Genomic DNA, 11,880 nt, shown 5'->3' on the forward strand with positions numbered 1-11,880 from the left:
AATCTCCCCCAAAAAAGGATTTTACTTGCACTTTCTGGTACCAAAAAAAAAAAAAAAAGAAGAAAAAAAATGAAAAAAGAGATGAGATGTTCCTTTAACCCTTGCCATGGTATAGTTCAGGGTTTCCTGAAGGAGGACCCTTTCAGAAGCACAAGTATAAGTTCAGTGCCTAATTTTGAATTTTCATAGATCAGAGGACTTAGGAAGTTACAGCAATGCTTTCAGTCATGGATTCCCAAAGCAAAGGCAAAGGCAGGCATCTGATTCAGCTCTACTGTCCAAGGGCCTGCTTCTCAGCTGGAGACAGAGAGAATCTTCTCCTTCAAAACTGCTAGAGTTTTCCTTCCAAACTCAAAGAGAAAAAGTGTCTCAGGGCAGGTCCTTGCCAACAAAGAGTGCCAGAGGGCAGCTGGCCCTGGAGCAGCCTCTGGTATCCATCACTCTGCTCCAACCCTGAAATTTTTCACTAGGCTTGCAGCCAAATCTGGCTACAAAACACGTGGAACAGGACAACCAAAAACGTGGCAGCATGTGGCATTGCACAAGCACCTGTGAACAGAGCACTCCTCTCTTTAGACCCATGGTGATCAATTAGATCCACAAGTCCTGCTCTTGCGGCCACAGGAAGAGGAGGGATAAGACCAAGGATGTGTGTGGAAACCCAGGGCACAGGGAATATTTCTCTGTCTGCTCTGGGGTGCCCTGACCCCCAGGGCAGCACTGACTTTGACCGTCATTCATGGAGAAAGTTTCCCAGACTTCAAGATAGACTGGAATCCACAGAAGTGTGAAATAGATTATGGAGAGCAGTGCAGGTGTGCCACTGGGTGAGAAATTTAGGTGTTGGGATTTTCAGTATGTTGTGGATGGAAGCAAGATGGAGAGCAGAGGGTGTCATCCTGGGTTTCTTCTTCATGCTTCTTCCTTCTTCTCCATGGGTTTGGGTGGCATTTTGTAACTGGGCAGAAAAGTCCGCATTGCAGCTCTGTGGGATCAGTTATTGGGTTAAAAGGGAAAATAATCGAGGTGTCAGCTCTTAATTGGATAGTTTAGTCTTAAAAGACCTTGTAACAAGAGATTGTTGGCCATTTTGTGCCTTCTAATGAAAAGCTGCCCAACTCACAGTAGTGAAACTGTTTTACTGATAAGAAACAATAAACACCTGAGTCTGAACATTAACTATTGTTTCAAGTGTCTTCAATCCAGACCCAGAGAAACAAACAGCTGGGACCCCCACAGATGTGGATTTGGAGCAGTGTAATGAAATGACCACTGCTGTGCATATATACAGTGTAATGAAAAAACAATCTTGTGGTAGAGGCAAGGCAGTTCACCTATCAGTGCAGACACTTCCAGCACACCCCCTGGCCAAAGTCACTGTTTTCTTCCCCTGGTTTGGAAACAGCCCCAGCCACCGCAGAGCCAATGCCTTCCCAAGGCACAAAGAGATGAAAGTCACGGAGGACTTTCTGTGGAATGAAGTTCCTAAATAGAAACTGAGCAGAGTTGCCTTTGCTGACTCTGAAAGTGGCAGATCTCTTTTAGTACAGCTTCTTACTCCCATCCCATCCTTCTATGGAACAGTAACTTATCCCCATGGGACGCTGGGAGCAGGAGTACATGGTGCAAATCAACATTTTTTTTTGCTTTTGAGCTAGATCCCTACCCAGTGATGGCTGCACCTTGCACTGAAGTCCTGCTCTGTATCTGAGGAGGTCCCATCACTGAGGAAAAGATAGAAGGTTCATCTCTCACAATGGGTTAAGGAAACTTGTGATGTATTCCAACGTTTGCCACTTAAAACAGCTGATGATCTCCTTTTTGTAGATGCATCAGGAAAAGAACTTCAGAGAAGATCAGTGTATTCACAAATTCATGTGGAAAATCTGCAATTAAAACTGAAGGCAATCCTTTTTGTACATGGAAATTCTTATTTCTGATATTTTTAATGATGAATTTAACTACAGAAAAGGCAATCTTTGAGGGGGAGCAGTGTGGGTTTTCCTTCACTTTTTTTTTTCCCAGAATGAACTTTGTTGCTTAAAAAAGCTTCCTCAATTTTAATAGGTTTTTATCACTACAGAGAAGCAAACATTTCTACCAAGTGTAACACTTAGGTCAACCCAAAGTGCTCAGTTTTGCTTTTTCAGTTTTGATAGGAAACCTGTAAGATTTCTCTTTTTTTTTTTTTGGCGTCAGCTTATACTCTGAATATTTTTGATGTATCCAGCGAAGAAAAAAGAAACACAATTTCATAATGTCTGTTCTGTCTTCCTGATTTTAAGGATGATATTTAGTCATGTGTGCTCTTCTGTTTCAGATGAAGGTATTTATTCAAGTTTTGGCTGCCTAGCTGCCATCTTCTACAACACAAATAAACAGCACAGGGCTACCCCAAGGAGCACCTCAGTGTACAGCAGATCCCATTAAAATTAAGTCGGTGTAAAGACACTGCTGGTGGATTTGTGCTGTCCCTACAGCCACCCTCGAGCCTGCAATGAGGACAGAGGTGACAAAGGGGCTTTTCAAGTGCAAAACAATTGGGTTTGACAAGCAAAAAGTGAATGTCTGCCACATCCCTAACATACAAACAGAGCAGCTAGTGTGGAAGCAAAGTGGATTCAGCTTTAGCAATCTGCTTATTGCTGAGCATGACTGAGCTGCTAACCCTTCACAGCACATCAGTGTGAATCTGGCCCTGCAGACACATCTCTCCACAGGACAGAAGGGGCTGCAGGGGCTGTACTGCCAGCAGTGGCAGAGCTCTATGCTATGCCAGTCCAGGAGGAACAGATTCATGCAGTCAGGCAAGGATTTGCAAACCAGAGAGAAGGGACAAGAGCCAGAGATCAGAAAATCTTAGAACCCTGCTAAGGTCAGGTGTTTAGATGGGTCTTCCTGAGTAAGTATATGAAAAAAGTGGAAATAATCAAGTATATTTTGGAGCAAAAGCCAGCAGACAAAAAGAGCCAAGTTCATTGAGAAGATTCCTCAGGAAAAAATCCTTCAAGCTACATAGGAAAACAAGAGTTGTCACAGTAACCACATACTTGTGTGCAACTGGGACCTGAACAGAAAACTAGAGTTTGGGTGTTTGAGCAAAAAAAAACCCCAAATGTGAGCATGCAGTAGTCTGCCAACTGCATGAAAAACCCTGAGGGGATATTTGAGTAGGACAAACATTTCTCTTTCCACAAAACACATTGAAATTCTCTTAAACTTGGCCACTGAACTAGAGGACATAATTCTGTGTCATGAGCCCTCTGTAGCCCTTAGCCTTGAGCCTCCCTCTGCCTGGAGGATGCTGCCCTACCTTCAGTCCATCCTGGCTCCCACAATGGGGGCTTGCCCCTTCCCTCTGGGCTGTTGGGAATTGGGAATTGCACACTAATTCCTTTCCTGGGTGGTTTGCTCTGTGGGTGACTAGAGAGTCTCCCTGCCATGATGCTTGATGAGCCAGAAGTCTTGGACCTCATGGAATCCAGGGGCAGGCCCAGGCTAGAGCACACCCCTTGGTGACCCTTTGTCTTGCTGCCCATGGAGAACCAGCTGTGACAGGGGCTAAAGTCTGGACAGTTTAACCTCAGCAGGAGTGGGACACGGGCAGGGTGTGAAGCTGGGAGTGCATCCCAGGAAGGGACTCAAGTGTGGCTGAACAATGCTTCCACAGAGTAAAAAAATTTTTTTCCAGTTCTTGAACCAAGGAGAGGATGAGCCTTCCCAGGTCCATACAGAAACCTCCTCTACAGAAAGACATCCTATGTGCTGATGGCTCCTCAAGATTTCTCCTTTCTTTAGGTATCTCCTCAATTCCCTATGACTCAGTCTGGATCTTGCTTCCATGCTTCCTTCCCTGGGAGAGAGGGCAAATTTTCAAGTCTTTCATATTTACAGCTCATTCAACCCTCCTCCTCTCCCTTTCATGTCCCACATTAGTTTTACAGACTGTCTAGAAAAGAGGCAAAATCCTCAAAGCCAGTGCTGGAGGCACTTTCCCTTAATCACTCCCAAGTCTGAGCTGGGAGGAGGGGTTGAGCTGAGCCCTCTGCCTGCATTCCCATGCAGGAGTGCCCAGAGAGGGGCCAGCAGTCTGGGCACCCCCACCTCAGCAAGGAGCAGGAGGTTTACACACATGCAACACGTGGCCACCAGCACAGCAGCTGCACAAGGTGTGGACCCCCTCCATGAAGTGAACAATTGCAGCACCACATCTGCTCCTGGAAACAGCCTGATCCTATTTGTGGCTTGTCAGTTTTCTCTTTTCCTACTGCATGTGGCTGCATGAGGCAATGACAGCTGGAGCAGCCACCCTCACATCTCCTCTTGTGAGGCCCCTCTGAGACAAATCCACCCCATTTCCACAAGCCAGCAACAAGCTGGTGACACAAGCCAGGGGACAAGGCTGGGTGTCTCCCTGCCCAGGGACCCCACCCACAGAGAGCCTGAGCTAACTCCAGTAGCATCTCTCAGCTAAGGCTATTAGGCAGTGAAGGAATACAAGACAAAAACATTCCCTCAAGTTCTTCCTGTTTGTTTCCACTCTTTACCTGCCTATCACCACTTTCCCTGTCTGTGCTGTGATGTCAGTGAGCACAAAGTCTTTCTCTGAGGCACCAGAGCTATGGCCCAGATGGAAAAGGGGGAAGGTTTTCCCAGCTGTGCATGAATTTAAAACTTACACCTCTGTGCAGTTCTTGGAATGGAGTTACAGCACCACAAAGGCTGCTCTGGTTTACACCAGGAATTCACTAACAGCCCTGAGGAGCTGGCCTTGTACTATTGAATTGCATCCATCCATCCATCCATCCAGTACAATGCCAGATGTAAAACTGATCTAAGAGTACCTATGCCAGGTCTCTTGTCAAGCCTTGGTGCTGGAGGAGGCTGAGAGCTAGCCCAGAAAGAATTGGCTTTGTTGGGTGGAAAACTGAGTCCCAACTTCTCAGCTGCAATCAGGGCCACTGGGAAAAAGGGACTCTGTTGGTCTAATTTAGGTATCTGCTTTGGGGCAAGAAAAGTCACATCCAAGGAATGGTTATTTCTCTCTTTCCTATACTAGCTCCTCTACAAACTTTTCTTTAGAGCTGACAGCAATTTAATTAGTAGAATTAATAAGAGAATATCAACAGTCTCATTAATTCATTTACAGACATGCACATCACTGACATATGGACATTTTGCAGGATTTTACTAGTCAATTCACAGACTTAGACTTGCTCTTCTGTTGGTGGATTTCTTTTTATCTTAATGAATCAAATATGTCCTAAAACTCATAATTATTTTTCTTTTGTACCCATAACACACAACCTCTCATTTCCTAGTAAATTCAATTTATGAACGGAAAATATGCAGGCCACAACTTCTTAGAGTGTTCTAAAGGAATTGCTGTTTTCAGGCACAACTATTACATTTTAAAAAAATAAATGCCACAGAACCAATATAAAAGTGTATTTACTTGGGAGCACAGAGTACACAGCTGTGTGTTGCAACACAACCATCCTGAACCGCAAGGATTTCGTACTCTTCAAACAACATTCATGACATCTGGGAAATATTTCTGCAAGAATAAATAGGCACACGATGTCCTGAAAGGTAAATGGCTCCTTGTTTCCCCAAAAATTTTCCAAATCACTCAGCATAAGTTACTGAGTCCCTTTGGTGTAAAAAAACGTGCTGTCATTTTTATGCTGTTCTGTAGGCACCCTCTACCCACTCTGCAGAAGTACTGCAGGTGGGAGATGGTAGAATCTTTTATATCAGTTTTTTTTGGGTGGACAAGAGCTAAGAGCTGCCCCCAGCAGAAGCACCTTGTGCAATGTGCATTGTGAGTCACATGGCTCACATGCAGGTTATATTTGCCTTGCAAGTTATAAGGCAAATTATTTGGTGATAAGTCAATCTTAGGTCACAGCCCAACTCATCCTTACCTTTTATTACAGCAGTTATGATTAAATATTTCCCTCTTAAGTGGAAAAAATGCATTTTTCCCACCCTCATGTCAGTTAAAGGTAGAGGTTTCTGTTTAAAAAAGCTACTTCTGCCCCAAGACTTCAAGGGATTTTAAGCCCAGAAAAGCAATGGAGGCTGCTTTCCCCTATAATGGCAATGAAATAGAATCACAAACACAGCCTCCAAGACCCTGAGAAAATGTGGCTGCCAGACAAAATGGCAAAGACCCGAAGGAAAATATTTACCTCAAATGTGCGCAGGACTTTAGCCAACGCCCCGACTTCTTCTTTCAGAGAGAAAATCAAAGAGATCACACCATTTTTACTGGGGGAGTCTTCAATGTAGCTAGATTCCTGAAAGGAAATCAAAACAAATATTACTACCATTCACCCTAGGAGTTAGTTTTACCTTTCTCCATGTCCCTTTTGCACAGCACCAGGGATGTAAAGGAGGTATAAAACAGCTCTGGGGCTGCTCTGACTGATGATGGTAGAGACACAAATCCCTTCTCTCAATCTAGAGCCCTTGTGAAAGCAAGGTACTCAAAAAGGACATGCAAATAAACCTAATACTATCCTTGCCTCCCCTCACCCCTCAGGGATGACTGGAAACATTACTGCACTTTGGTTTCAGCTCCAGTGCAAAGTCCTTCCCTCAGGCTTCCTGTTCATCAGCACTCAGGGTTAAGCACAGCAATGTGGATGTGAGCTCTGTGCAGAGATGCAGACCATGATCTGTGTTTCCCTTCAGTTCTGCTTGTACCTTCCAGGTATCCCCAGGAGAGAGGTAGTGTTCACAGGAAGGATATGGAAGGGGATTTTAAAACAAAACAACAGCACCAAGCAAAGAAAATCAAAGAAAAAAAAAAAAAGTGTTGGAGCAAACATTTAGATCTTCCCTAAATCCCATAATGAGTAAAGACTCAGGGCAAGATGTGTTTTCATTTATGTTGGTTCCCTTTCTCCTATTGATTTTCTACTCTGCAAATTCCAAAGCTCAATTTCCAGTACTCTCGAAGGTTTATTTTCATTATTTTCACAGTTCTCATTACTAGAATGTCTTTGCATGTCTCTACATGTGTTTCTTTTCACAAAAGCTCTGTTAAGAAGGGAAGAGCTATTTCACCACTTCTGAAAGAGGAAACTGAGCCCTGGAGTGGAGGCAGATCTTGAAAGCTGGGACTCGGCAAGGCAGGTAAATGCCTGCTGACATTTCAATCACCTAATTTTTCTGATATCAGAGCAAATTTGATGTACGACCATCACAGACTTTTGGAAGACATATTAATGTCTTATTTGCATGTTTATGCCATTTTTTTTAACTTCTGCTGGTCTTGGACAAATTGCCTGTGATTGTTATTTCAAAGATCACACCAGACATCTGCAGCATGGAGGAGTCCTGGTGTAACAAGTCCTGGGCTGAAGCTTGATTCAAGGTACCCATTCAAATATTCCTTATAAGATCTGTGTTTTTGGGCAGAGCTTGATCCAATTATGGCTATTGCTCAACGAACATATAAATCAGAGTAAAAAGCGTCCCAGTTCCCAAATATTGTCCTCTGTAAAGATAGCCTTTGTAGAAGACAAATTAACAATCAAAGCCAGCTGCCCTGAAGCCATAAAGCTCTTGGTGGGCCTACATTTCCTGAGGCAGGGCTATGAAGAGCTGCCTTCTTTTGTAAAGTAAATAACTGCTGATTCTTCAAGCCATCTCCAAGGCTGCCTCCAAGGTTGCTGCTAACAGACTGGCCACACATTTTTCTATCTGGCTTTGTTTCCAGAGGCTGCAAAGGTTTTCCAAATGTCTTTCAGCTTTATGAGGGACCTCTAGTGCAAACTGTAGTGGAAGTGCTGCACCAGGAGGAAGATTGCCACCTGTTCAGCTGTGACACTTCCTGCAGCATCTCTGTGTCGCCTGAGTCCCCATGCAGCCAGGGAATCAGCCCAGCTCTTACATGGGGAGGACCAAGAGGAAAAGCAGCTGGAAGTGATGTGTCAGCTGGCTAATGAAATCCATTTACACCTCAAGCAACCACAAGGGAAAATGATGACAGGAGTCTGGCAAAAGCCAAAACAAATGTCTGTAGTACTGAAATTTTATGGTAGTGTGACCAAAACTGTCATCTTAAATACTGTCCGTGCATTGCTTTTTCCTTCTGTTTTCACCCACCACAGCCAAAACTGATCTCAAGGGCAGAACTGGCTCCACCATTGTCTGCCCAATGGACTGAGATTTTGGTTTTCACTGTCTGCAATGAAGCTGCTCTAAAATACATGCAGTTATATATTTAAAATATTCTTGCCAAGTCATGCTGCGAGAACCAACTTATATGATAGATTGACTTGAATGTGTGTGACAAATCAAGAATTCAAGGTTTGCATACTTGCAGGGGATATAATGCAAAGTTGAAGTCCTGCAAGGCAATCCTGATGATAATAATTGATCTCTTTGTACAATGAGATTAGACAAAAAAGCCTTAAAAAACCTTCCCAAACTCATTGGTCACTAGCTCTGATTTGTTGAGATCAGCTGCTTTCAATCTGTCCTCTGTCACTTTCCCACTCTTGTAACTTGATTTATATTGGTGCTTAAGAAAAAGACGCATTGCATTAGGGAGTAGGCACTAATGCTGTAAACAGCCTCATACCTGCTTAACTTGCCCACCTGCATATGCACTCAGTTCCCTGGAAGGTCTTTTAACCAGCCTCAGTCCAAGCCTGAGCCTGTCACAGAGGTGGCATCTTTAATAGCAAAGGGGGAGAAGACTGAAATGATTGTTTTCCTGGTACCCAGTGCTTATCAGGATACATGGAGACAGACTGCATCAATACACGCTGCAGAAAATAACCCTCAACACATGCACTGGAGGTGATAGCAGCAAAAACAGAGGCACTCACATTATTGTTGTGCTTTTTGTAGTACTTACACAGAGCTTTAACTGTTGATCAGTTTTTCCATTCTCATTTTGGACTTTAACTTCTAGTCCCTCAACATACATGGAGGAAATGCAGCTTTGGGTTGTTCTACTGTTTTGTTACTATTGTGATTATGATCCAGAGTCGAAGAAACAATTTTATTGTGTTGAAATTTTGTCTCTGTGATATGTATATGTGATTTATAGAGGGCATAAATTCAGCTCTAATTTTCTTCCAGCTCTGTTTCTTTTCCAGGAAATAAAATGAGAACCAGTTGGAAAGCATGAACAACCATTTCTGGACCTAGGACAATCTCAAAGTGTTATGTAGATGCAAGGATAGGTTTACCTGAGCACAAACCTGCATTTTTAGTTAGCCACATTGCACATATATTGGTATTGCCATTCTGACACAGGTGGCAGCATTGGGAGTCAATAGCACAATCCTGTCAGCCTTCTAATCCATTGCTGAGCCATTTAGCTAAAGCCCTTCAGAGTGAATTCCAACATTGGTAAAGCCAGAGAAAGTTTTTCATGCTATTTCAGGATATAAAATTTTCACTTCGCTGCTGTAAAGTTCAAATTTACTAGATATACAAAATGGGGGGGAAGGGGAGGAAAGGAAAAAAATATTTCAAATTAAAACATTTCCAAGTTACTTTTGAAAATGGAATTCGTTTCCAAGTCAGATTTCTTAAAGCATTTAAATGCTCATCATGGCAGTTGTCATTGGAACCAAGCAATTACACAACTTGGATAAGCAGCAAGGTGAGACTCTAGAGAAATACTATGGGAGTTCAGCCTCAGCACACAAAGAAGTAGGAACAGAGGCTTCCTTGGCATCTCTCTCTTCCTTGGCTCTTATAAGAAATAGAAGCTCCTTTTTATGCACATCTGATGCAGCTTGTCTCTGGCTTCAGCAGCATTGCAAAGGACAGATAAGTGCAGAATTTTGTCCTAATAATTAACCATGCTGGCCTCAGGTTACATCACTTGCCCCTGAAGTAACATCAGCGCCTGTATTTAAAAGGCATGAACTTCAGGTCCTTCCTGTACTTCCCAAAGCAAAGAGTTCAAAGTCAGTCAGTCAGTAAACATTAAAAAAGAAAGCCCCAAATTTAACAAAAAGCTACACCAGAAGAGCTCATAATTTCATCTGTTTTCCTTTAACAAAAGAAGACAGATTTTTTTCATCACACACACTTAAGACCTCCAATAAGCTTCTGGTCTTTTCTGATTCTTTGTCTTTTTGCCATGTACATAAGGATAATGTTGCAATGTTTGTTTGTATTCTCACTGTGTTTTTGTGAGCACAATTAACAGCAGACAAATACAGGAGCTGCCAAAATTGCTCGGGTACTGCAAAGCATCAGGACAGGACACCTTGATTCTTCTCCTCTGGGATCATACTGCCTCTCAGAGAGGGAAGGACAAGCACAGGAGTGCAGGAGTGAGGCAGGACACCCCTCTACCTCTTGCAAAAAGCAGGCACAGACCCCATCACTTACCTGGAAAGAGTCACCATTCATACCATTCATTGTGCAGTGCTGTGAGTCCATGTTTCAAAGGCAGCAACACCCACACAGTGAGGCCCCTCCACTACAGCAGGTGAAGCCTTCTGACTTAACTGCAGTGTACAGAGATCTGTGCAAAGGTATTTAAAGGGGAGCAGCCAAGGCAAAGCCATTCCCTTCCCCAGCTCCCTCCCCTGGACAGCACGCCAAGGGGGCGTTCTCCCTGCACGCCCACCCCACCCACCGCTGGCACACCAAGCAGCCGCTGCAGCTCTCCAGCAGATTGTTTCTGTCTGCACCCAACGTGGAGGAGCAGCATGCTCTGAATTAACAGCCTTCCTCCTCCTGATCAACATCAGCTGCTTGCAGTTTTTCAAGTCAACAGATGGTTTTCAGTTCAGCCTCCAGCCCGTTCCTTCTCACTGCAGCTGCGTGTTCAGTCTCAGGTGGGTTTCACCTCGGGGTCACTCCCCCTGGAGAGATATCAGGTGTTCTGCAGGATGTGTTCTTTGGATGTCAAATGTCAGGCACAGAAGGCTCTGGAAAGGCACAGCAGCTGAGGGATTTGTCCTTAGGTAGGACCTCTGGGGCTGCTTCCAAAGAGCTCAGAGAGCAGGAGACACCACTCTGCTCACCAGACACCAGAGAGATACCCAGTCCAGGGGAAATGTAAGACAGGAGTTAGCAGCATGAACCTCACACTGGGATATGAGCCTGAGCATGGGAAAGGGAAGAAGGTAAAGGAAGAAAAGGAGCAGGAAAGAGTAGGTCAGAGCTCCAGGGCAGGAAGGTGTAGAAGAACTGCAGATGATCTACGTGTGCTTGCATGTGGCGTCAGCCATGGAAAGCACAAAAGGGGAACAGGGTTGGACACATAAATGATTTAGGAAAGGTTAGTTTACTCATATGAAAGAGCCCAATAAGAGTCATCAAAGGGAGTAAAGGAGTTTGGAAAGCTGTAGCCCAATATCAGAGGGCAGGTGAAAAAATGAAGGAGCTTGACAAGTATCTATCTTGCTATTTGGGAGAATGAAGTCTTACAAAGATATTTTCATGATGAAGACAAATTCTCTTTACAGTTATTTTGTCCTTAAAAGAAGCTCTACTACGCACACCTGTGCAAACTCATATTGGTGAACACTAGAAAAAACTTACTGTTAATTTTTCATACCTACAAAACCCAGCAGCTTTACAGTGGGGAAACTGAGTAGAACCATTTTCATAGTTCTTACTGTGGAGTCAGAATCCATCCCACTGAAATTAGCAATTATATAACATGCATCTGAAGTGACTCCATGCTTTGGGTGCAAAAACACGCCTTTTTCAGAAGAGCTGCTTCTTTGAGCATCCTGAAACTGCCTGAAGGGTAGAAAGTTATTTCTGAAGTGATCAGCAAGCCTGTGGTATGGACTGGCAGGTCAAGATAGCCAAATGTGATGCACACTAAACACACTGGATCCTGCTCACAAGGCAGTAGGATGGGGCAAGGAAAGGCAGAGCAGT

The 11,880-nt window shown here is 43.9% G+C and overlaps 1 protein-coding gene across 1 annotated transcript in view; it reads right to left on the reverse strand.

The window, feature by feature from the left end:
- PAH (phenylalanine hydroxylase) overlaps positions 1-10,696 on the reverse strand; it is a gene marked incomplete at its 5' end in the record, with an annotated part of 35,376 nt that extends 24,680 nt beyond the window's left edge. The window contains 5 exon segments of the mRNA XM_084205858.1: positions 6,195-6,302; positions 10,372-10,425; positions 10,429-10,488; positions 10,490-10,507; positions 10,622-10,696. Coding sequence (XP_084061984.1) covers positions 6,195-6,302; positions 10,372-10,425; positions 10,429-10,488; positions 10,490-10,507; positions 10,622-10,696 — 315 coding nt within the window.
- Between the last annotated feature and the right edge of the window lie 1,184 nt (positions 10,697-11,880).

Source organism: Fringilla coelebs (genome assembly GCF_963513975.1).
Source record: "Fringilla coelebs genome assembly, chromosome: 5".
NCBI classification, from domain to species: domain Eukaryota; kingdom Metazoa; phylum Chordata; class Aves; order Passeriformes; family Fringillidae; genus Fringilla; species Fringilla coelebs.